General features: G+C 36.1%; 1 protein-coding gene across 4 annotated transcripts in view; it reads left to right on the plus strand.

Moving 5' to 3' along the window:
* Positions 1-27376, plus strand: part of RPRD2 (regulation of nuclear pre-mRNA domain containing 2) — an 81440-nt gene that overhangs the window by 45146 nt on the left and 8918 nt on the right. For 2 of the 4 annotated variants that reach the window (XM_032603739.1, XM_032603740.1), the window contains exons 3-8: positions 8108-8208; positions 10424-10476; positions 11069-11195; positions 12884-13059; positions 23246-23528; positions 24785-25045. In XM_032603739.1, coding sequence (XP_032459630.1) covers positions 8108-8208; positions 10424-10476; positions 11069-11195; positions 12884-13059; positions 23246-23528; positions 24785-25045 — 1001 coding nt within the window. Of the gene's footprint in view, positions 1-8107; positions 8209-9066; positions 9145-10423; positions 10477-11068; positions 11196-12883; positions 13060-23245; positions 23529-24784; positions 25046-27376 lie in introns of all 4 variants that reach the window. The other 2 variants (XM_032603738.1, XM_032603737.1) reach the window with 2 other exon arrangements.

A 27376-nucleotide genomic window follows, 5' to 3' on the forward strand; every position in this document is an offset into this window, starting at 1 on the left:
TGCATTACAGTTCATTGGGGGGAAGATGAACTCTTCAATAAGTGATTCTGGGACATGGACTTTCTGTGTGGAAAAAATAAAATTAAATGTTAAATGTTTCCCAACACAGTACACAAAAATATATCCCAAATGAATTACCTTGATGTATAAAACAAAACGTTAAAATGTTAGAAGAAAATATGAATATGTTCATGACTATAAGGGTTAGTTTAGAAAGCTCTTAAGACACCAAGAACAGAAATAAAGAAAAGTATTTGTAAATTTAAGTACATCAAAATTAAACTTCTACATTATAGAAGACACCATAAAATTAAAGACAAGTGACACACTAGGGAAAACATTTGTTATAGGCAAATAAAAAAGATAAGTTTTATAAATGGGGATTATTTTAGGAGATACAGAGTAGCAAGTTTTTAGAGATAAAAATCTCTCTCCATCTAATTTCTGAGCTACAAGGTTTTTGGGATTAAGTATTGACTGCCTCCTCCTTGAGTTGACCCAATATTTGGTCTTCCATTCAGTCAGTTGGCAAATATTTATTAAGAACCTGCAAGATATATAGCACATTATTCTGATGATGTCCCAGAAATAAGATACTGATAAAGAAAAGATATTCTTGAGTGAGGCACAAGATTATGCTGTTTGGTTCTGGTTTTGTTTTGTTTTGTTTTTTTGCCACTCTGCGCAGCTTGTGGGATGTCAGTTCCCCAACCAAGGACTAAACCTGGGCCCTCGGCAGTGAGAGCGCGGAGTCCTAACCAGTGGACCGCCAGGAAATTCCCTAGTTCTCTTTATTTTATCTGTGATACCTGGGCACCTCTTGTACTCCTTATCAACTTTATGCCTTGAAATAATTGGCTAATACCTTGCTGTTTTAAAAGTGGTCCAGGGGCGAGGGTTGCTAGCATAGGAAGCATCTATTCAACATCCTAGCAATTCTGCAAGTCAGTCAATTTTTTTGTTACTTGTAAGTCAAACAACAAAGTTTATATTTAATCATGTTGTGTGTGGTAATAATTGTATGTTCTGTAGAAATTAAGGTTGTGATCAGTAATGGCTGAAATAGAGGTCTAGAATTACAAGGTAAGTAAAACTGCTATTTTGGATTTTGTTTTGGTTTTTTATTTTAGTTGAATTTGTAAGTTCAAGAGATGGTTGGATTGTGGAAGTTTGAGAGTTCTGTGTTCATATAAAGAACGAATCTAGCCAAGAATTTTAGAGCTAACAGAAATTGTTTAGTAAAAATCATTTTACAAATGAAGAAACCTAGTTCCCAAAAGACTTCTCACTGAAACCAGAACTAAGACCTCTAGTTTCCCCATCTAGTGCTGTTTTTTACTATATTATACCCTGGTCTTATTTTTATGATTTCTTAGCAGTTGCTGTTTTTCCAGCATATTTTACTTGAGACTTCGGTGAATAGCTGTTGGGACTTCATAATGAATAGTTGGATTTGAAAATGACAAAATCCAGTTGTCATTCATTCATTTACTATTTAGTGAACACTTTGTAGGTGCTGAAGAAGCAACAGTAAATAAGTTATAACTCCTGGCAGGAGGAAGCTCTGTAAACAGACATTTACAGATAATTATGACTTGGCTTCTGGCTGAATGGCCAGCCATCAATTCCAAAGGGTCCTTTTTTATAAAACAATTACATTCTTGACAAAATATTAGCTGAACCAATAACAGTGGACATATTAGAATGGCAGAGCTGACATTAATTAGTATGCCTATCTCAGAGTACCTACCACACGATCTGGGCTCTGGAAAGGGGATAAAGTAGTCTTGAGTCATAAGTCCCCCTGGCTTCCAGTATAGATTTGCTCTCCAGGAACACATTTCCTACTTAGATCACCAGGAATCTCACAGATCAAAAAAATATGTGCTCACCATCAAAGGTCGCCAAATACATTGGGAAACAAAGCACCACAAAGGAGAATCAGCAGATTTAGATCCCCTCACAATGAGCTTCAGATACTAGAATTATCAGACAGGGTATATAAGACAATTATAAGAGATGTTAAAGAAAGATTAAATGGAATAAAATGAACAATGGATAAGATATTTGGGCAAAAGAACCAGTAGGAATTCTAGAAGGGAAAAAGAGATTAAGCTAGAAAATAGTTCTGAAGAAATTAGAATGCAGCAGTAGAGAGAAGGAAGTAGAAAAATGAAGAATAGAATGAAAGGCCTAATTAACATCAAATGAGAATCCTGGAGGAGAGAACTTCTGAGTTCTTTCAAAGAGGTAATGGCTGAGAACACTTTGAAAGTGATGAAACAAAACAAAACGTGAATCTTCAAAGATAGGAAGCACAACATATACTAACCAGGGTAAATAAAAAATTTATACCTAGTCATTCATTGTGATGAAATTACAAAACAAAAAGATTTTTAAAAGCAGCCAAAGCGTTCACACGTACTAGGATAACTAATTTAAAAACAAAATAAAACCAGAAAATAACAAGTGTTAGAGAGAATGAGGAAAAACTTCTGCATCTCTGTAGGAATGTAAAATGGTGCAGCTGCTATGGAAAAAGTTTGATGGTTCTTCAAAAAGTTAAACAGAGAATTACTATATGATCCAGCAGTTCTACTCCTGGGTATGTACAAAAAAAAAATGAAAGCAGGAAATCAAATGGATGTTTGTACACCCTTGTTCATAACAGCACTTTTTACAATAGCCAAAAGAAGGAACCAGCCCAATTTTCAGATGAACAGATAAACAAAATATGGTATATACATAAAACAGAATATCATTCAACCTTAAAAAGGAGAGAATTCTGACACATGCTACAATGTAGATGAATCTTGAAGACATTATGCTAAGTGAAATAAACCAATCACAGAAACACAACTATTGTATCATTCCACTTATATGAAGTAACTACAGTAGTCAGATTCATAGAAACAGAAGGTAGAATTGTGGTTATATGGGAAATATTGTATGACTCCATTTATAGAAAATGTCTAGAATAGGTAAATCCATAGAGACAGAAAGATTAGAAATTGTTAGGAGCTGGAGGAAAGGGGTAATACGGAGTTAATTGTTTAATGGGTACAGAGTTTCTGTTTAGGGCAGTGAAAATTGTTGGAAACAGACAGAGGTCATTGTACAACATTGTGGATATAACTAATGCCACTGAGTTGTACATTTAAAATGGTTAAAATGGCAAGTTTTATGTTATTATTTTATGACAGTTGAAAAAACAAAGTAGTCAAGAGAAAAGACAGAGTCAGATCACATGCACAAGGACTACAGTTAGACTGACAACAGACTTCTAAACTGCAACAGTGAAACCAGAAGGCAGTTACGAAAAATATTTTTATAGCATTGAAAGAAAATAGCCGTCAACATGGATTTGTGGGACTTCCCTGGTGGCGCAGTGGTTAAGAATCTGCCTGCCAATGCAGGGGACACGGGTTTGAGCACTGGTCTGGGAAGATCCCACATGCCATGGAGCGACTAAGCCTGTGAGCCACAACTACTTAGCCTGTGCTCTAGGGCCCGCGAGCCATAACTGCTGAAGCCCTCGTGCCTAGAGCCCATGCTCCACAGTGAGAGGCCGCGACAATGAGAAGCCCGTGCACCACAACGAAGAGTAGCCCCCATTTGCTGCAACTGGAGAAAGCCCGCGTGTAGCAATGAAGACCCAATGCATCCAAAAATTAATTAATTAAAAAAAAACATGGATTTGCATACAAAGCAAGACTACTTTCAAGAGCTAGACAAACCATATAAAGATGATTCTCCAGAGAAACAAAAACTGAGAACAATTTACCATCAACAAACTTCTGAATCACTTTTACTCTGGGAAGTTAGCAGTAAGAGGGATGGTGAATCATACTAGCAATAAAATATATGAAATACCTAAGAATAACCTTAACAGGAAATATGTGAGACCTTTATGAATAAATTGTATTTGGGAATGTTGAATATAAATTTATTAATGCTTTGCTGCAGTAAAGAATAATGTATTAATAATTCATAGATAATAATTAGAAAATAATGCTTTGTTTAAATTAATATATTCTCCTAATATAATTCAAATTAAAAATGCCAAAGTATCACCTCTTTTGGAACTTAACATTACTCTAAATTTACTCCAGGAAAATAAGCAAATGAGAATATAAGAAATGTTCTGAAGTATAATCGTAATGAGGGAAGATAAGCTACAGTTTTGAAGATAATACAGTATAGTGTAAAAATGGATCAATGGTGCAGAATTTACAGCCAAGAAAAAGATTAATAATTATATTCTAGAGGAAGCACAGTAAATGAGGAAAAGAGAAATTATGATATTGAAACAATTAATTGGAAATCTGTTTAGATTAGAGCTTAACTTTACATTTATACACCAGCGGTCTTTAAATGAATTATACAGCTGAACATTAAAAAGAAATATTAGGGTATGCCTATTTTCCATTAATTAAATTAATAAATAAACCAAAACAGAGGAGGAAAAAAAGAAACGTTAATCATGAAAAGAGAGATGAAAGAAAATAAGTTATAATGTAAAAAATCTCTGGTAGGAGGACTTTCTACACTTAAAACCTGGCAGTAGACAAACATTCAAAGAAGATTTAGTACCTGTCCTCCTCAAACTATTTTAAAAAATTGAAGAGGAGGGAACACATCCTAACTTATTTTACGAGTCTGGTCACCCTGATACTAAAACCAGACAAAGACAACACACAAAAAAGAAAATTACAGGCCAGTATCTCGTGAACATAGATGCAAAAGTTCTCAACAAAACATTAGCAAGCCAACTCAGAAATTAACCCACATACCTATGGTTAACTAATCTTCAACAAAGGAGGCAAGAATATACAATGGAGAAAAGATAGTCTCTTTAGCAAGTGATGTTGGGAAAACTGGACAGCCACATGTAAATCAGTGAAGTTAGAATACTTCCTCACACCATACACAAAAACTCAAAATGGCTTAGAGACTTAAATATAAGACGTGACACCATAAAACTAGAAGAGAACATAGGCAAAACCTTCTCTGACATAAATCATAGCAATGTTTTCTTAGGTCAGTATCCCAAGGCAAAAAAAAAATAAAAGCAAAAGTAAACAAGTGGCACCTAATTAAACTTACAAGCTTTTGCACAGCAAAGGAAACCATAAACAAAATGAAAAGACAACCTATGGACTGGGAGAAAATATTTGCAAACAATGAGACTAACAAGGGCTTATTTTCCCAAATATTCAAATAGGTCATACAGCTCAATATCAAAAAAACAAACAACCCAATCAAAAAATGGGCAGAAGACCTAAACAGACTTTTCTCTAAAGAAGACATCCAGATGCCCAACAGGCACATGAAAGGATGCTCAGCATCACTAATTATTAGAGAAATGCAAATCAGAGCTACAATGAGGAATCACCTCACCAGTCAGAATGGCCATCATCAAAAAGTCTACAAATAATAAATGCTGGAGAGGGTGTGGAGAAAAGGGAATCCTTGCCTACAGTGTTGGTGGAACTGTAAATTGGTGCAGCCACTGTGGAGAACAGTATGGAAGTTCCTTAAAAAAACTAAAAATAGAGTTACCGTATGATCCAGCAATCCCACTCCTGGACATGTATCCAGAAAAGATGAAAACTAATTCAAAAAGATACATGTGCCCCAGTGTTCATAGCAGCACTGTTTGTAATAGCCAAGATGTGGAAGCAACATAAGTGTCCATCGACAGATGAATGGGTAAAGAAGATGTAGAGTGTGTGTGTGTGTGTGTGTGTGTGTGTGTGTACACACACACACATACAATGAAATATTACTCAACCATAAAAAAGAATGAAATAATGCTGTTTGCAGCAACATGGATGGATCCTAGAGATTATCATACTACATGAAGTGAGTTAGAGAAAGACAAATATATGATATCACTTACATATGGAATCTTTTAAAATGATACAAATGAACTTATTTACAAAACAAAAACAGACTCACAGACATAGAAAACAAACTTCTGGTTACCAAAGGGGAAAGCGTAGGTGGATAAATTAGGAACTTGACATTAACAGATACACACTACTATATATAAAATAGATAAACAACAAGGTCCTACTGTATAGCACAGGGAACTATATTCAATACCTTGTAATAACCTATAATGGAAAAGAATGGGAAAAAGAATATATATGTGTATAACCAAATCACTTTGCTGTACATCAGAAACTAACACAACATTGTATGGGGCTTCCCTGGTGGCTCAGTGGTTAAGAACCTGCCTGCCAGTGCAGGGGACACGGGTTCAAGTCCTGGTCCGGGAAGATCCCACATGCTGTGGAGCAACTGGGCCCATGTGCCACAACTACTGAGCCTGTACTCTAGAGCCCGTGAGCCACAACTGCTGAGCCCGTGTGCCACAACTACTGAAGCCCATGCTCTGCAACAACAGAAGCCACCACAATGAGAAGCTCATGCACTGCAGTGAAGAGTAGCCCCCGCTCACCGCAACTAGAGAAAGCCGGTGCACAGCAATGAAGACCCAATGCAGCCAAAAATAAATATAAATAAAATAAATAAATTTAAGAAAAAAAGAAACTAACACAACATTATAAATCAACTATATGTCAATTAAAAAAAAAAGGAAAAATATGTTAGCAAGCTGAATCATAAAAGGATCATAGACCATGATCCAGTGTGATATATTCCAAGGATGCAAGGGTGGTTCAACATCTGTAAATCAACATGATACATTAACAAAAAGAAGGATTAAAAAACATATGATCGGGCTTCCCTGGTGGCACAGTGGTTGAGAGTCTGCCTGCCGATTCAGGGGACGCGGGTTCGTGCCTCGGTCCGGGAGGATCCCATGTGCGGCGGAGCGGCTGTGACCGTGAGCCGTGGCCGCTGGGCCTGCGCGTCCGGAGCCTGTTGCTCCGCAGCGGGAGGGGCTACAACAGTGAGAGAGGCCCGTGTACCGCAAAAAAAAAAAAAAAAAAAGAGCAGAGGTGCTGAATAGACATTTTTCCAGAGAAGACATACAAATGGCCAACAGGCATGTGAAAAAATGTTGAACATCACTAATTATTAGAGAAATGCAAATCAAAACCACAGTGAGATATCACCTCACACCCATTAGAATGGCTGTTATCAAAAAGGCAAGAAATAACAAGTGTTGGAGAGGATGTGGAAAAAATGGAAACCTCATACACTGCTGGTGGGAGTGTAAATCCGTGCAGCCACTATGGAAAACAGTATGGAGATTCCTCAAAAAATTAAGAATAGAACTACCACATGTCCAGATATCCTACTTCTGAGTATTTATCCAAAGAATATGAAAATACTAATTTGAAAAGATATATGCACCCCTCTGTTCATTGCAGCATTATTTACAATAGCCAAGATAGGAAAACAACCTAAGGTGCCCATCGATGGATGAATGGATAAAGAAGGTGTGAGATATATATATATATATATATATATATATATATACACACACACACACAGTGGAATACCATTCAGCCATTAAAAAAAAAAAAGACGAAATCTTGCCATCTGTGACAACACAGATGGACCTTGAGGGTATTATGCTAAATTAAGTTAAGTCAGGTGAAGAAAGATGTACCTTATGTTTTCACTCATACATGGAATATGTTTTAAAAATTAAAAGTAAAATAACTGAACAAACCAAACCAAACACACACATGGATACAGAGGACCGAGTAGTGGTTACCAGCGTGGCAGGGTAGTGGAGGGAGTGTGAAATGGATGAATGGAGTCAACTGTATGGTGATGGATGGAAACTTAAACTTTTGATCATGAGCATGCTCATGAGTGTATAATCCTTAGTGTACACAGAAGTAGAAATATAATGTACTCATGAAACTTATATTATGAACCAATATTACTCTCAGTAAATTTTTTAAATGTTCAATGTGTTATCCATAGCCTCATCTATATCAGTAGTAAAAAGTGTTGAATAAGAGTTTTTAAGATTTTAGCCCTAGACACCAGGAAAAAATGTTTTAAAATAAACATGAGAAGACATTTAGAAAATAATTTTGTTGACAACTTTATTTTCAGATTTCTAGTTTGAGATGTAAGTTAACATTTTTATATGTCTGTCTCACTTTTTCTTTCTTCTCAGGGATCCATCTGTCTCTAAGTCTATAGAACGAATCTTTAAAATCTGGGAAGATAGAAATGTATACCCAGAAGAAATGATTATGGCGTTAAGAGAAGCTTTGAGTAAGTATTTTTTCTCTCCTAAAAGAAAGATTGAGTCATTGTTCAGTCTTTAAAATTATATATATATATTTTATAGATTTGGTCCTTTTGCTTAATAACGAAAAATAAACTTTTGGACCTGGCCCTGTTTGTTTAAAATTAAATAATTGTAAAAATCGGTTTGCATTAAAATTTAAGTAGAATTGGTTTGGGGAGGGTTGAATTTCGTTTTTATTGACTAAAGAAAGTAAAGCATATTAAGTGATGTTGACCATCTAATTATTTTCCTGCATTTGCTTTACTTTAGTTGAGTGCTTTAAACTGTTCATCTTTTGTGTTTAATAATTACTGCCCTGTCCTCTTACTTATGGGACAATTTTTGGACAGGGTTTCAGTTTTCAGTAAGCTGTTGGGTAGTAAGCATGTACTGGCATTCTTCGGTCTCTCTTTTGGTTTAGATTTGCAGTAAGTTGTGTACTGGTGTTATTTAAATTACTTAGTTCCTATGTATTAGATACATGTAATTAAGTCATTGAATAGCAGTAGGTGATATCTGATACCATGATCATAATTTGACTAGAAATTTGCTTTAAAAATAGCATCTTCTAAGAAGCTGTTAAATTCTTCATTTGAATGTGTTACTGGTGTTTTTAAGCTTCTACCCTATTCTCAAAATTTGTTATTTCATTGATGTAAAATCATGTTTATTTATCAGCTTCTTAGATCTGGTGGGTGTTTTTATCTTTTTATAAAAATGAAAGAAAAGGAAAGAAAGAAACAACACACAGTCTCGGATTGCCTTTTTCATGCTTCAACTGAAGTGGACAGACAGAACAGCTTCCCATAACGCCAGATTGCAAAAACTGAAATGTTTTCCAGGTACCACTTTCAAAACTCAGAAGCAGCTGAAAGAAAATCTGAACAAACAACCGAATAAGCAGTGGAAGAAATCACAAAGTAAGGAACAAAATCTCAACTAATATAAATTACCTCCTCTTTTTGGAGCAGAAGAAAATGTAGACCATTTGACATCGTACCTGGCATAAACCATGGGCAAGCCTGTGTTTTCCAGGCCTGGGAGGCTCCCAGTGACTTGCACTAAACAAGCCATCATGGAGTTACTTCTTTAAAAAAATAAAAATAGAACTACTTTTAAACAAAGGAAATGCAGAAAAAGGGTTTAAATGAGTGAAGATTCAAGAGTAGTTGGGGGATTGAAAGAAGAAAAAAATACGTGATAGTGCCCAGGCTAACTTTCGGGTTCAAAGATATGTGAAGTTAGAGGCAGCTGGCATTAAACAACAGAGCTGAAGAGGAGACTAGGCATTAAGAAGCCTTTGTGTGGGAGCCATGAAATCCTTCAGATTTGGGGATATACTCTACCAGATTAGACATGGGCCTCAAATCCTGGCCAGAAGCTCATTCTCTAACAGGAGCTCCTGCTGTGTTTATCATGTTTACCCAGCATGAGATCAAGGGAGTGGAATACTGCATGTGATAGGCTGCTGTGGGCCAAACTGAGGAATATTGAGAAAGACTTGAAGGTGTGGAGGGAACAAGGTAAAAGACAGTGAGAATTGGGAGGTGAAACAAGACACTTGGGATGGTTTTGCTCCAGCAAGCATGTGATATTCATCATGATTAAGGGAATCCTCTCACATCCTTTTGGTCGTAAGTTGCATGCTTAGGAACAACAAAAGTCATCATTTCAGCCAAAGCTCAACCACAGTGGTATTGTACTTAGAACTTTCCTTGCCTATTTTTGCTATGAATTGAGTCAGCAGAAAAAGAAATCCAGAATTAAATACATAGGAATAGAGTTGATGCTTCTAAGTAAATTTTCTTCAGCCAGTACGCAGGATTAATTGGATGTCCTGCTCCTGAACACTCTTAATTTGAGGTGTTAAGATCCTCTTACACTCAGACTAGGCAAAAAGGTACTTCATGTATCTCAGTATCTCCAAATCAATAATTCTAGGACTTCAGACTTACAGGGTATGTTGGAGGTAAGTAGGTTAGACCTATCTAAATAGTGTATTTTTATATTTACCATGCTTGGGAGTGTTCAAATTTCATATTCCACTATTTATTCTAGGAATTATACCATGATTTAAATGTGCATGTTCGACATATATTCAAAGAGTACACCCTTAACTATAAAACTGGAAATTTTCCTGAATATTAGTCAACATTTTGTGTCTATATTCTTAAATGACCTTTTGTTTAATTCCAACAGCATCCACGAATCCAAAAGCTGCTCTCAAGTCTAAGATAGTTGCTGAATTTCGAGTAAGTTACAGAATATGTTCAACATGCCAAAATATTATTCACCCCTTTTGTGTTAGCTTTCTGTATAGTCCATCCTGAAAGATTTATTTTTATTCAGTTATACATCAGTTATATTTTAAACATGTTCAGACTGTCTAAAACTTAAGAGTTTTATCTGTATCTCTAAAGGATGAAGTATGCTTCTTCTGAAATATCTATTACCAGCTGAATTTTGTGTTGAATCCCAACAAGGGATTCATCTTTCTGTAAAACAATTAAATTAAAATTTGCTTAAAGTTAACATAATAAGACCGTTTATCTAGTTAAAATTTAAAGAAGATATAAGTGGACCTTTGTCTGTTTCAATCTTAACTCTGTATCCATAAATTAGCTTTGAATAAATAAGGAAAAGTTTCTTTTAAAGTATGTAACTGAAAATATGGTTTTGACATGAGAATTGATGTTGATATTTGATATCCCTGATTATGAGGAAATATGAAGGGTTTTTGCCTCTCGTGGCTTTGTTAGGTTTTATTCATGTTTTACTTCAGTGTGGAAAGGTAGAATAAGTGGATGATTTCATAAATTAAATATGACCCTGGTCTGTGTTCAGTCTCAGGCCCTCATTGAAGAGCTGTTGCTGTACAAGCGCTCAGAAGATCAGATAGAATTGAAAGAAAAACAGCTGTCAACTATGAGGGTGGATGTGTGCAGCACAGAAACTCTCAAATGCTTAAAAGGTAATACCTACATCCCTTTAAATAGAATAAGTTGGATTTTCTTTCTAGATATGTCATCTTCAAGTGATCAGACTGACTTCTTGCATAAAGACCTCACATTATAGAGAATAGTTGTGGTACCTCTTTCCCAGGTGGTGATTTCATGCATGTCAATTCCATAAGTAAATTCCTAGCCTTCAAATTGTACACCTTAAACAATGTTATATGCCAATTATATCTCAATAAAGCTGGAGAAGAAGTAAATTAAAAAAAAATTTTTAAATAAGTAAATTCTGTCCTTTTCCCCACTTCTAGTCCTTTCTTGATGTATTGGATTATGGTAGGGGTATTTCACATGAGTGATTAACTGGTTTGGCTGTGCTCTTCAATAAGGTCACTGTAGGGAATTCCCTGGTGGTCCAGTGGTTAGGATGTGGCACTTTCACTGCTCTGGGCCTGGGTTCGATCCCTGGTCAGGGAACTAAGATCCTGCAAGCCACATGGTGCAGCCAAAAAAATAATAAATAAGGTCACTGTAATGCCTCATAAAATCTAGTGACTTGCTCTCTTTTCCTTACATTGTAGATTATAAATAATAATCATTAATGTATTAGAATGTAAATCTCATGAAAGTAGAAATTATCCTTATTTATTCTTGCTGTATCCTAGTGCCTAGAGCAATACCTGGCACATAATAGGCATTCGATAAATATTTTTGAAATAATGAGTAAATGACTACCAGCTATTTGTTTTGGCACCTATTTTGTTCTTGTACCATGCTTTAAATTTAACATATGTTATCTAATTTAGTCCTCACAACAACTCAGAAGCATGTTAAAAACCTCTGTTTTGGACATGAGAAATCTGAGGCTTCATAAGGAGATAAGAAGCTTGCCCAAGTTACACAGCTGATAAAATGCAAAGCCTAAATTTATATCCACACCTAAGGCCATATTCCAACATCACTGGGAAAAAAGTACTTAGGAGAGTAAGAAACAGTTTACAATGTCATACAATGTTACTATTGTTGAAAAAGAATTCATGGTACTCTTGTAATATCAAATTACCAGAGATCTTCAGATAGAAAAGAATAATCTTTAAGCCTGATACACAAAGAAGTCACTTTATCTTTATTTTTCTTTTTTTTCTTTCTTTTTTTTTTGCGGTACGCGGGCCTCTCACCACTGTGGCCTCTCCCGTTGCGGAGCACAGGCTCCGGACGCACCGGCCTAGCGGCCATGGCTCACGGGCCTATCTGCTGTGTGGCATGTGGGATCTTCCTGGACCGGGGCACGAACCCGTGTCCCCTGCATCGGCAGGTGGACTCTCAACCACTGCGCCACCAGGGAAGCCCTATCTTTACTTTTCTGAACCTCTGTTCTTTCAGCTAAGAGATATATCTTATTATAGTCTATAGTATAAAAGTTAATGGTATAAGTGTACAGAATTGAGCCTCGTTCCATTATTCTTAAGTAGCAGTGTGACATCAAATTTGTGAATAAAAGCAGTCAACAAACATTCATTTAGTTGAACTTTCTTTCTTTACCTTAATTACAAGTGCCTTCATCATGCACTCTTGTTTCACTACAGCAGGATCACACAAACCATTTAAATAATCTGTTTTGTGATTTTTGTGATTTAGAGAAGATTCTTTAAGGTGTAACTATGAGACTAAGAATATTACAGAATACTTCCTCTTGTTATTTTAGATAAGACAGGTGGGAAGAAATTCTCCAAAGAATTTGAAGAGGCAAGTGCCAAGCTGGAGGAATTTGTGAATGGACTAGATAAGCAGGTGAAAAATGGGCCCTCACTAACAGAAGCACTTGAAAATGCTGGAATTTTCTATGAAGCACAGTACAAAGAAGTAAAAGTGGTGGCCAATGTAAGTAATGATTAAAGCTGTCTTACATCAATTGCTTACCACATATCTGTGACTGTTTATATGTGTTATCTAACTCTATTAGGATAAGTATTATTATCTCTAGTTCACAGATGAAGAAGTTACTTTTTTTTTTTTTTTTTGAAGAAGTTACTTTTATAAATTTATTTATAAATTTATTTATTTTTTGGCTGTGTTGGGTCTTCGTTGCTGTGCGTGGACTCTCTCTGGTTGCGGCTAGTGGGGGCTACTCTTTGTTGCAGTGCGGGGGCTTCTCATCGCAGTGGCTTCTCTTGTTGCGGAGCACGGGCTCTAGGCGTGTGGGCTTCAGTAGTTGCAGCACGTGGGCTCGGTAGTTGTGGCTCGCGGGCTCTAGAGTGCAGGATTAGTAGTTGTGGCACACGGGCTTAGTTGCTCCGCATCATATGGGATCTTCTGAGGCCAGGGCTTGAACCCATGTCTCCTGCATTGGCAGGAGGATTCTTAACCACTGCGCTACCAGGGAAGTCCCAAAGAAGTTACTTTTGAAGAGGGTTAGTAACCTTGTACAAGGTAGTATTATAGCTAGCAAGTGAAGGTGTCTGAATTAAGACCTTAAGGTCTTTTTGATGCTAAAGCTCATGAATACCCTGACCATTAAGCTTTGCTAAAGCCTTATGTCTTAGTGTTTCAGTGGGAGTGTGCCAAGTTACTGTTACGGGATATAAAATTGGGCAGAAGTATGTATATATATATTTTTAAACCCAGGATACTAGATGGAAACATTGTTTCTGAATTTCATCAACTCAATTAAGGAACCTCTTTCTCCCCACCTCAACTGGAAGAGGGGTTGATAATTAGACATTTGTCTAATGGCCCCTGAAAGAAACTGTTTTGTACTTTATTTTAATTTTTTTTTAGTTTTAATCACTATATATGGTTATAAAAGTATATAATACTTTAAGTACTTTTTTTTTTTTTTTGGCTGTACCACTCAGTTTGTGGGATCTTGGCTACACCACCCAGTTTGTGGGATCTTAACTCCCCAACCAGGGATTGAACCTGCGCCCTCGTCAGTGAAAGCAGGGAGTCCTAACCACTGGACCTCTAGGGAATTCCCAGTATATAGTACTTTTTTTCTTTTTAATATATTTATTTATTTATTTTTGGCTGTGTTGGGTCTTCGTTGCTGCGCATGGGCTTTCTCTAGTTGAGGCAGGCGGAGGCTACTCTCCGTTGGAGTGTGTGGGCTTCTCACTGCGGTGGCTTCTTGTGCAGCATGGGCTCTGGGTGCACAGGCTTCAGTAGTTGTGGCGCACAGGCTTAGTTGCTCTGCGGCATGTGGGATCTTCCGGGACCAGGGCTCAAACCTGTGTCCCCTGCATTGGCAGATGGATTCTTAACCACTGCACCACCAGGGAAGTCCCCAAGATATTCATACTTTTAATTTCTGATTTCAACTCCACTACTCACTCCACTTTTTTATACTCATCATTTCCTAGATCAAAACTTCTCAGGGATTCTGCAAGACAGGTCAGCTCCTTTCCCAGGTATAACTCCCTTTCTGCATACTCCTAACCTCATTTTTCTCTACCCTGCCTCATTACTTCTTACTCTTACAAAACCTTTTCCTTGTTACTGGTTTATACCTTTGTGTTCCTTTACTATTCATTTTATAGGAGTCCCAGGAGGGAGAGACACTGAACAGGAGTGATTAGTTTACCAGTTTTACTCAAAAGACCATTTTATAATTTTTGAGAAGTGAACCATCGTTACTTATTTATGAAATTATATAAAATCATTTAGTCTGCTTTGGAGGATCCTTAGCAAATGGCTGGGAGAAGTTTGTTCAGCAAGCATTCATTGAGCACACATAATTGCAATTCTGTGTAATAAATGCTATAATGAAGGTAACTATAGGGTGCTAAGAGAACAGATTGAATAGGTACTTTAGCTAATTTGGGAGTGGGAATGGAGGATATGGAGAAAATTTTTCCCAGAGGAGCTAAACTCTGAAGTTGCAGTAATTAGCTAAATGAAAGACCATATTCTCTGAAGAGCATTTTCAAAGCATAGGAATGAAAGAGAGCATGGCAAAATTGGTGGACCTGAAAGTAGTTTCTTATAGCTAGGCATTTATGAGGAAGTGATAAATAAAACTGGAGAGGGAGTCAAGAACATGGTCCTGAAAGGCCTATATTTATTCTAAGGTCTTTGAATTTTACCCTGAAAGCAATGGAAGGCAGTTGTAGGATTTTAATTTTGCCGATGATGTGATCAAGTCTGCATTTTGGAATCAAGATAGCAGAATGGAGAATAGGAGACTATTAAAGGTAGGGAGACAAGTTAGAAGGTTATTGAAATAATCCAGGTTGACTTTTGTGGAAACAGTTAAACCTTAAAGCAATGTTCTCAAAAAGATTTTGACCACAGTCCGTATGAAAGAAAGATTTTACATGGAAACTAAGAACCATACACACATGCACATATACAGCAAAAGTTTCACAAAATAAAACTTACTCTTGTTATATGCAGTACACTGGGAGATATTCTTTCTTCTATATTATTTCATTTCCTATACTTTTTCTAATTTTTTAAGATGAATATTTAGATAATTGATTTTCAGCTTTTTAAAACTATGTATATTTAATACAGTAAACTTCCCTCTAAGCTGCATCTCACAAGTTTTTTGTTTGTTTTTGGCCGTGCCAGGTCTTAGTTGTGGCATGCGGGATCTTCGTTGTGGTATGCGGGATCTTTTAGTTGCGGCATGCACGATCTTTAGTTGCGGCATGCAAACTCTTACTTGAGGCATGTGGGATCTAGTTCCCTGATCAGGGATCGAACCCGGGCCCCCTGCATTGGGAGCTCGGAGTCTAAGCCACTGGACCACCAGGGAAGTCCCACATCTCACAAGTTTTTATACTTAAATGTGTCTTTTACAAACAGCATATAGTTGGATCTTGGTTTTGTTTTATGCTTATTGTTTTTTAATCAAATCTGGCACTCTTAACTTACTGCCTTAAATTAAATTATCTTAATTTAATATTACTATCTTAATATTGTTATAATAAAACCTTAAATTAATATTGTGTTACTTCATGTATAATGTAAGAACCTTAACAGTAGTAGGATTCCCTTCCCCCAGGTCTTTATGCTATTGTTAACTATTTTACTTATGTATATTTTATATAGTATAATTTTTATTATTTTTCTTAAACAGTGAGTAGACTTTTAAAGAAATTAAGGGGGAAATAGTCTTTTATATTTACTATTTCTGGTGTTTTTCATTCCTTTTTGCAGATCCATGTTTCCCTCTGGGATCATTTTCCTTCAGCCTAAAGTCTTTAACATTTCTTATAGTGCAGGACTGTTGGTGATGAATTTCTCAGTTTTTGTTTATCGTAAAATGTCTTTATTTTACCTTCATTTTTGAGAAGTGTTTTCACTGGATAAAGAATTATAAGTTGGCAGTTTTTTTCTTTCGTTACCTGAAAATGTTTCCTTACCTGTCATCCCTTGAGAAGTCAGCTGTGCCTAGATTTCTTCTTCGTACTTATCCTGCTACAAAGGGATAAAAGGGGTTCACTGACCTTTTTGGATCTGTGGTTTGATATTGTTCATCAGTTTTAGAACCTATTCGACAATTATCTTTTAAAATATTCCTTCTTTTTCATTCTCTCTCTTTTCCTTCTGGGACTCCAGTTATACGTCCCATGTGTTCTTAGATTTCTGTCTGTTCTGTTCATTCTTTTTTCTCTCTGGACTTATTTTTGGCTACTTTATATTTACTTGTCTTCACATATTTTTTGTTCTACTAAGCCCAGTCTGCTGTATTTTTCAGTTCTAGAATTTTCATTTCGTTCTTTCTTAGAGCTCCTTTTCTTTGTTGAGATTTCCCATCTATTCATCCATTCTTCATCTTTTCCTAAAAATTCTTTAACGTAGTATTTGTAATCACTGTCTTAAAGACCTTCTATGTTAATTCCAGTATCTGGGTCATTTCTAGGTATACTCCTATTGACTTTTTTCTGTGATGTGTGTGTGTGTGTGTGTGTGTGTGTGTACTTTAATCATACCTATATATACTATCTGTTTGCTTGTCTAAGAATTTATTTTATAGGAGACCTTCTGGGTGATACTTGTGGAAACTGTGAATTGTATCATTTTACCTTTAAAAAGTGTTGAGGTTTTTTTCTGGCAATCAGTTAAATTATCAGTGGATCACTGTGATGTGAAGGCTTGGTTTTAGGTTTGTTTGGACATAACCCTTAGTCCTGGGACATGATCCTTACTCCTAATCAATGGCCTTTGTGGGGTTTTAATAGGAAGTGAAGGTGTTTACTAAGCTTCTCTAAATTGACAGTGCATAAACTCTAAACTCTTTGCCTGGCACTGGGCAGCTGCTGAAATCACTGCTTAGGTCTTTAACTTCATAACTTCCTTGGAGATAGCATCAAAGGAACTATTTCCACCATTCAGATTTATATGTTTATATGTTTTTATTGTTATATATTTTAATTATACACATACATATTCTATAGTTGTTTTATGTAGTCAGTATTTATTTAGTGTTATTAGCCTTTTTATTTTACTGCATTTGATTTGCTATTAATATTTTCTCTTTATCTTTGGTTTTCAGTAGTTATACAGTGATGTGCCTAGGTGTAGTGTTCTTCGTATTCATCTGTTTTAGGGTTTGCAGAACTTTTTGAGTCCGTGGTGTATTAATTTACTAGGGCTGCTATAACAAAGTACCTGAGAGTGGGTAGCTCAAACTACATTAATTTATTGTCTCATACTGTAAGGCTGTAAGTCCAAAATCAAGGTGTTATTAGCAGGGTTGATTCTTTCTGAGGGCTGTGAGGGAAGATTCTGTTCCTGGCTTCTCCTGTTTAACTTGTAGATGGCTGTTTCTTCCCTATGTCTCTTCACATTGCCTTCCCTCTGTTTCCAAATTTTCACTTTTTTGTTAAGGATACCAGTCATATTGGATTAGGGCCCATCCTAATGACCTTGTTTTAACTTGATTACCTCTGTAAAAACTCTGTCTCCAAATAAGGTCACATTCTGAGGTATACAGTTAGGACTGTCAGTATATGATTTGAGGGGCACAATTCAACCCATAATGAGTAGCTTAATGTTTCTTATAAATTTTGGGATGTTTTCTTGCCAAGTATTGTTTCTATTCCATTATATCTCTTCTCCTCCTGGAGCTCTGTTAATTTGTATACTAGATCTCATCAGTGTTCCAAATGTCTTTTTATGTTAGTGTCTGTATTTTCTATCCTTTTCTCCTCGGTGCTTCCCTTCTAGATATTTTCTATTAACCAGTCTTCTAATTCATTAATTTTCTCTTATGCTGAATCTTATCTATTGTTTAACCCATCAGTTAATTTAGTTGGCTTATTTTTCAGTTCTAGAATTGCCATTTGATTTTTCTTCAGAAATAATTGGATTTTTCTGGTAAAATTCTGTCAGTCTATTTTCATTTTTTCCTCTCTCATTTTTTTTCAGTCTTCTTTGTTTTATTTTGTAACACTCTCAAACTTAAAGAAATAACTTAAGTATATTATGAAGACCTTTTTGTGGGGGGGAGTCATGTGAAAATAAGTATAACTGATTCACTTTGCTGTACAGCAAAAATGAACACAACATTGTAAAGCAGCTATACTCCAATAAAAATTAATAAAAAAAGAATGAAGATAAGTAAATATATACATAAATAAAAATAAACACACACCCCCAAAAAAAGAAAAAAAGTTGCTGACACCCCATTACCCACAAATATTTTCATGAGTATTTTCCTCCAAGACAATTACTTTCTCCTTCATAACCATAAGGTGTAGCTGTTTAATCATGAAATTGATACATTTCATGCATTATTATCTAATCCTCAGCCCCTATTCAAATTGACCACTTTTTATAACAAAAGCTCCTGTCCAGAATCAGAGGTTTCATTTATTGCATTTCCGTTTTCCATTGATCTGGAACAGTTCCTCAGTCTTTTCTTTAATTTTCATGACCTAAATATGTTTGGAGATTACAAGTCAAATAGTTTGTCCAGTGTCCCCCAATTTGGATCTATATGATGTTTCTTTGTGATCAGATTGAGGTTATATATCTTTAGTAGGAATATCACAGAAGTGATTGTGTTCTTATTTCATCCTTTCAGTTAGCACACAAGTTTGATTTGTTTTACTACCTGTAACATTCCCTTTCGTATCTTATTAGTGTGGCATCTTCCCAGCTTGTCCACTGAAAAGTTTTCACTTGGTAATTGCTGTGGGTTGAATTGTGTACCCCAGAAGATAATGTTGAAGCCCTAACTCTCTGGTACACGTGAAAATGACCTTACTTGGAAACAGGGTCTTTACAGATGTACTTAAATTAAGATGAGGTCATTAGGATGAGCCTTAATCCAATATAACTGGTGTCCTTGTAAGAAGACGGAAATTTGGATACAGATGCACACAGGAATAATACCATGTGACAACCAAGACAGATATTGTAGTGATGCATCTGCAAGCCAAGGAATTCCGAGGGTTGATGGCCACCACCAGAAGCTAGGAAAAGGCAGGGAAGGATTCTGCTCAGTCGTAGAGGGATCATAGCCCTGCTCACACTTTGATTTTGGACTTTTAGCCTCCAGAATTATGAGACAATAAATTTCTGTTGTTTTAAGCCACTCAGTAATAAAGTACCACAACACTAGGAAACCATACACTAATTAATAAGTGTCTTGTGGGGAGGTGTTTTGAAACTATGCAAATATTTTGTTCCTCTTCAAAGTTTCAGTTTACTCATTTATTTATATCAGTATGGACTCAGTCGTATTTAGTCAGTGTTCTAATTCATTACTAACTACTGATTCATTGCAAAATAATTATTTTGATGCTCAAATTGTCCCAGTGGGAGCTCCTTTCAAGCCGCTTTCTGTGTTCTTTTGACATATCCCCGTCATTTTTTGAGCATTTCCAGGTTCATCTTGCACTTTTCTGTCCAGCCCGGGAATCAGTCATTTCTCCAAAGAGCCTTGGTTCCTTTTAGTGAAAAACCATATTTTGTAAACCAAGATCTGAGTACTAGGTGTACTTATTATTATTGGGATATCACTGCTTCCAGACCATATCAGTGTACAGAGGTAGGAAATGTGTGTGTGTGTGTGTGTGTGTGTGTATTTAACCTGTATACACACATTTACATCTATATATATTTCTGTATCTGTCTATATATGTCAGAAACCATGAGTTCACACTATTATCTCCAATCCCAGTCTAACACTACAAGGTTCATTCTAGTTTTCTCCGTTTCCACATTTATAATTGCTTTTTCTAAAAATGTAAAATCTTGCTCCCCTTATCTTCAACATAATCACTTATTTGATCATTGCCCATGTGTATAGCCAGTTTTCCAGCACTTCCATCCCTCCCAGCCATCTCTGTTGGCTTTCTTTTTATCTAACTTAGGCTTCAACATCCCATGCAGTGCCTTCCTCCCATGCAGTCATTTTCCTCACCCTATTTTGGCTCCGTTACCTAACCTAGGCGACCAAGGCTTCCCTTCAACTCTTGCTAATGAATTTTGGACGGAATTGTTCAAGATGGGATATTCTATATTTTCTTGAACGTATAAATCATAGCTATTTGGGTTTTGCTAGGTAATTCCGATGTTGGCTATACTTGTTTTGAGTCTGTTCATAGTGTCTGTCTTTTCTTTCATCTCTTGGCATGGAATACTGAACATTGTATATGAAAATACTTCTGGAGTCTCAGTGATTTCTCTTCCTGCAGAAAGGATTCACCCTTTCCTTTGCTAGGCAGATATTGTGAGAGCTTATCATATATATATTTTAAAATTTATTTATTTTTTATGTATTTATTTTGGCTGCGTTGGGTCTTCATTGCTGTGCACAGCTTTCTTTAGTTGCAGTAGGCGGGGGCTACTCTTCACTGCGGTGCACGGGCTTCTCATTGCAGTGGCTTCTCTTGTTGCAGAGCACAGGCTCTAGGCGCACAGGCTTCAGTAGTTGTGGCACGTGGGCTCTAGAGCACAGGCTCAGTAGTTGTGGCACATGGACTTCGTTGCTCCATGGCATGTGGGATCTTCCCAGACCAGGGATCAAACCCGTGTCCCTTGCATTGGCAGGTGGATTCTTAACCACTGTGCCACCAGGGAAGTCCAAGAGCTAATCATATTAATCAAATCTGAAACTTAACTGACTTCAGGCTGAATTGCAGTTTGGGCAAACTTTTGATTTCCTGTGGTTCATCCAGCTTCTAAGTCACAGATTTTTCCCACTGAGAGCCTGCAACATCACTAGGGCCCCTCCATCACTGTGTGATTTGAATGCTAATCCTTGTCTCTTCTGTACCATGAGTCTATGTTTAACTCCGCTTTGCTTTTCAGAATTTTTCTGCTTGACTTCTTTAATTCCGTCTTAAGCAAGCTTCATAATTCAGCAAATATCTTTTTTTTAATTGGAGTATAGTTGATTTACAGTGTTCTGTTAATTTCAGGTGTACAGCATAGTGATTCAGTTATACGTATACATATGTTTGTTCTTTTTCAGATTATTTTCCCCTGTAGGTTATTACAGAATATTGAGTAGAGTTCCCTGTGCTATACAGTAGGTCCTTGCTGGTTATCTATCAGCAAACATCTTGAAGGAAAAGCCATAGCATATTGTTGAGCCAGTTCTGTCCTTCCTCTTTCATCAAAATTTTGGCCTTTCTAATTTTTTCTAATTTATCTCTACAGGCCAGCAAGACTTTTAAAAGTTCTCCTTTTTTCTTTATATTATTTAGTAGTAACCCTCTGCCTTTTCCTTTTGCCTGAATTCTCAAATTCTTGCCTAGATCCCCAAAATCAGCAGGACCCTGAGAGAAAAAGCAGCTGCAGAATGTCAGCTTGACTCTCCTCATGGTTTCCCCCTCTTATAGAATTTGCCACTTGGGTTTTTGTTGCCTTAGCACTCTACAGTACATTCAAATATGTGTGTGTGCACGTGCGTGCATGCGTGTGAGTGTGTATAGATATGTATGTGTATATATCTGGCTTTTCTAGTTGTTCTTGATGGGAGCATTTGCTGTGCTATAAACTACTCAATTATGAAACAAAATCTCAATTCTAGCATATTATTTGCCGTTCCACTCCATTTTTAAAATAATGCTTATTGTGCAGCCAACCAAAATGATGCCACAATCTAATGTTCCAAGACCCTTAACAAAAAAAAGAAAAAGACACACAGCTTCAAGGCACTGGCAATTAAGATAATCAGATGAATAGGATTTAAGCCAGATGATCAAGGTTAACAACAACAGTAATACATTGTATTGATTGTATGTACCCTTGATATGATGTGATGACAATCACACTTTACCTCTGTGGTCTTCCTCCCCAAAACCCATAACCCCAGTCTAATCATGAGAAAAACATTAGACAAACCTCAGTTAAGAGACAGTCTACAAAATACCTGACCAGTACTCTTCAAAACTGTCAAGTTCATCAAAAACAAGGAAAGTCTAACAAACCATCACAAACAAGAGAAGCCTAGGAGATGTGACTACTAAATTATGGGATCCTGGAATGGAAAAAGAACATCAGATAAAAACTGAGGAAATACACATAAAGTATGGGCTTTAGTTAATAATAATTATCAAAATTGGTTTATTAATTGTGACAAATGTATCATGCTAATGTTAGGTGTTAATAATAGGGAAAATTGGGTGTGGGTTGTATGGGAACTCTATTTTATCTTCACAGTAATTTTGTACACCTAAAACTTTTTAAATAGTTTCTTTTTTAAAAAAAATCAATAGTATTTAACCTCTCAGGCTATGCTTTATTTATTGATTTGATTTTTGTCTTCTTAGTCATTGCTGTATCTCCAGTACCTAGAAGAGTGGCTAGCACATTTAGACTCTTGATAAATATTGGTTGCTTGGAGAGATACAGTGGAGCAAGGGAGGATGAATTGCAGATAACTTCTAAGTCTCTAACTTGGGCAGCTGTGGATGGTAATATTGACTTAAGGGATATAAAAAGCAGAGATAAGGGATATAAAAAGCAAACTACTCCGTGCTTGACAGATGATATTTTCTTGTTTTATACCAGTGATATAGTTAATAATAATGAAGAAATCTGATCAAGTCACAATGGTAGCTTCTTGGTTACTTCTCAAAGGAGTAAACTCTTCTTTTTCTTTTAGGCATATAAAACCTTTGCTAATCGAGTGAACAATTTAAAGAAAAAGCTGGATCAATTGAAGTCAACCCTTCCTGATCCTGAGGAATCACCAGTCCCTTCCCCAAGCATGGATGCTCCCTCTCCAACTGGCTCTGAGTCTCCTTTTCAAGGAATGGGAGGTGAGGAGTCCCAGTCACCAACCATGGAGAGTGAGAAATCTACCACACCTGAGCCTGCAACAGATAATCGTGATGTGGAAGACATGGAACTCTCAGATGTGGAAGATGATGGGTCAAAAATCATTGGTATGTTCTATATGATTAGTAGACAACTTGCTCCTTATCTGTTTTTCCTTCCCCACCAATAAATCTATCACAGGCAGGTATTAAAAGATGGTTTAATCCTCATAAAATTAGAACACCAAGGTAGTAGTATTGTCTGTAGAGCAGTGGTTCAGGATTTGGTATGCCACGTACGTTGGGAATCATTGCTTAAGATCTGTGCTGTTCAGGGAATTCCCTGGTGGTCCAGTGGTTAGGAGTCCGTGCTTCCGTTGCCAGGGACCCAAGATCCTGCAAGCCACGTGGTGTGGCAAAAACAAAAACAAAACAAAATACACACTGGATTCTAGGAACTTGGTGCTTTAAAAAAGAGTGAAAATATCTCAATAATTGTTTATATTTATAACTTATTAAAATGAAAATATTTGGGCTATATTGAGATAAGTAAAATATATAATTAAAATTAATTTTACCTGTTTTTCTTTTTTTGATATGGTTACTAGAAAATTTAAACTTACATATGTGGCTTGAATTACATTTCTTTTGAGCAGCACTGCTCTAAAGGGAGGGCCACTTATGCTGGAATTCCTTATTCTCTGTCACTCTTGACCTTCAAGATTCCAAAGCCACATTTTGTTAACCACACTTTCAGAATTAATCTGGATTGGTGAATTGTTTCTCTGCCATCCCCAGCTTTTATAATTATTCTTATTAGGCGGTTTGACTTAGGTTGAATTTAATGCACTATCCACATAGTGCATTGCCTTTAAAGTATTAAGAGGAAAGTATTGCAGAGGCATCAAGAGTTAAAACATTGCATTAGTGCCAGTGCCTGATTGCACCCCCAGTAGACCAATTTCAGGAGGCCAAAGGATAATACATTAACATATGTACAGAGTTTCTGTTTCTTAGAAAGCTCTCAGGTTAATAATGGCAAAGAAAAGACAGGACAATTTATGACATAAATATTACTGAAAGAACACAAATGTGTACCAAATAATAACATGCTTCCAGAAATGTACAAATTTAATAACAGATACTAAGAAGATGTAAAGAAATCATTAAATGTAAGATAAAAGATGCATTTGGGGAATTCATTTTAAGCAGCTATTAAAGGTGGGAAGGTTCATAAATTATAAAGAGCATGACTTTTTAAAAAAATCATGAAGTGAATGATTTTTCTCTAAAGCATAGTACTTTTTAGGAAATATAGGACATGTTGGAAGCAGAGTCTGGAAAGTAGTAAGATGCAATACTATCTCTTTTCTTTTTTTAAACAGTAGAAGACAGGAAGGAAAAACCTGTGGAGAAGTCAGCTGTATCCACTGCTGTACCTACAAAGCCAACAGAAAGTATCTCAAAGGCCTCTTCATGTACTCCAGTGCCTGTGACCATGACAGCAACCCCACCTCCTCCAAAGCCTGTGAATACTTCTCTTCTCTCCCCTACTCCAGCACTGGCTTTGCCAAACCTGGCTAATGTGGATCTGGCAAAGATCAGTTCCATCCTTAGCAGCCTGACATCAGTCATGAAAAATACTGGTAAGTAGCCCTAGTAAAGAAGATAAAAGGCTTATTTCCACCTTTCTAATTGAACCATCAATCTGGGTTTTTTTTTTTTTAATTAAAAGTAACTTTTTAATTAAAAAATAAAAATAGGGATTTCCCTGGCGGTCCAGTGGGTAAGACTCCATGCTCCCAGTGCAGGGGGCCTGTGTTCCATCCCTGGTCGGGGAGCTAGATCCCACATGCATGCCGCAACTAAGACCCAGTGCAGCCATAATTAATAAATAAATACATACATACATACATACCGCTACGTGGTCATCGTAGAAACATTAGAAGATAAGTTAAAAGAATAAAATATCCATAATTCTGCCATCCCAAAGGAAACCACTTGTGTTTAACCTTACAAGTGTGCGTGTATGTGTGTGTGTGTGTTTTGGGAAATAAAATGTTAGTAATAAAAAAAAAAAAAAAAAATGTTAGTAATAATTTTTCTTTCAGTAATTGAAGCATATTGCGTATACAGTCGGTCCTCCATATTCACCGGTTCTGCATCTGCAGGTTCCACGTCCAAGGATTCAACCAACCATGGATTGAAAATATTTGGGGGAAAAATTTTTTCAGAAAGTTCCAAAAAGCAAAACTTGAACTTGTCATGCCCCAGCAACTATTTATATAGCATTTACGTTGTATTTACAACTATTTATATTGTATTATGAGTAATCTAGAGATGATTTAAAGTATATGGAAGGACGGGGACTTCCCTGGCGGGAAGAAGAAATAGGTTCTCTGGTCTCTTTCTGTTGGGACTCTGAAAACTAGTAAATACATATGAAAAAAAATAACCTAATACTTATCTAATTTAACAGTGTTCCAAGTAGATAGGAGCAAGTCTTAATCTAATTTTCAGGTCTCGGTGCTTTGACTGCCATGGCCCAGGTTTAATCCCTGATCAGGGAACAAAGATCCCGCAAGCCATGTGGCATGGCAAACAAACAAACAAAAATAAAGTATATGGAAGGATGTGCATAGGTTATATGCAAATACTATACCATTTTATAAGGGACTTGAGCATCCACAGATTTTGATATATTCAGGAGTCCTGAAACCAACCCCCCATGGGTACCGAGGGACAACTGTACTCTTTTGAAAGCAACTACTTAAAATTTAACTACATATCATGGATGTTTTTGTAAGTCATTAAACATTCAGCTATATCATTTAATAGCATTCAATAATTTATGTAAGCCTTTATTATCAGAACATCTAGTGTGTTTCCAATTTTTCGCTGTTATAAAGAATACTGTAATAAAAAAAAAAAAAAGAATAATGAACAACCTTGATGCTGAAATTTTATGCACAACCCTTCTTAAAAGGGTTGATAAGTATATGGGACTTTTTGTAATGGAAGATTTAATGAAGATAAATAAAGTAGAGCTCCTCTACATGCTCATCACTCATCTTCAACACTGTAAACACATGGCCAATCTTGTTTCTGCTATGCCCTATCCAATCCTGATTATTTTGAAGAAAATCCCGATTATTTCATTTCTTCATAAATAGCTAAGTATTTCTAAAAGATAAAGACTCCAAAAAATTCAGCATATAGGTTTTTAAGTCTTTTCATGTTATAACTAAAATGATCTCCAAAAAACGTACTATTTTATGTACCAAGTATATGAAAGTTCCCATTGTTACTCAACCTCTCCAACCTGTTTTGTTTTATACTTTGTCAAATTCAGTCTTAAAAAAATTGTTTGTTTGCATTCCTTTGATTAAAGATGTGGTTAAAATTTCTTTCATATGCTTATCATTTTTTTGTGTGAAATACCTGTCTATATTTTTGATTGTTAAAAAAATCAAAAATCATTTCTTCTTTATATACCATTTTTCCTATGTTAAGAATCAACCCAGTATTTTAAAATGTAAAAATGTAAAGATTGCTTATATAACCCTCATTTTAAAGTCCATTTCAAAAGGAAATAACTTACTCATCACATAGAATTATGCAGTGGCCCAGTCTGATCATAATTAGCCAGCAATATCTATTGAGCACTTAGAGGAGTCTGAGGTGTAGGTTCCATTTGGTAGAGAAAAAAGAAATAGGTTCTCTGGTCTCTTTCTCTTGGGACTCTGAAAACTAGTAAATACATATGAAAAAAAATAACTTAATACTTATCTAATTTAACAGTGTTCCAAGTAGATAGGAGCAAGTCTTAATCTAATTTTCAGATTTTTTCTTTGTACAAGATGGACGATTTGTGGATCATTCACAAAAGAATTCCTATTGAACATACCATACTCAATTAAGTGACTGGAAAGTATCGTGAATTTATAGGTCATTTTGAATTTCATTTTCTTGAGTTA

The sequence above is a fragment of the Phocoena sinus genome, chromosome 1 (assembly GCF_008692025.1).
Source record: "Phocoena sinus isolate mPhoSin1 chromosome 1, mPhoSin1.pri, whole genome shotgun sequence".
Lineage (NCBI taxonomy): Eukaryota > Metazoa > Chordata > Mammalia > Artiodactyla > Phocoenidae > Phocoena > Phocoena sinus.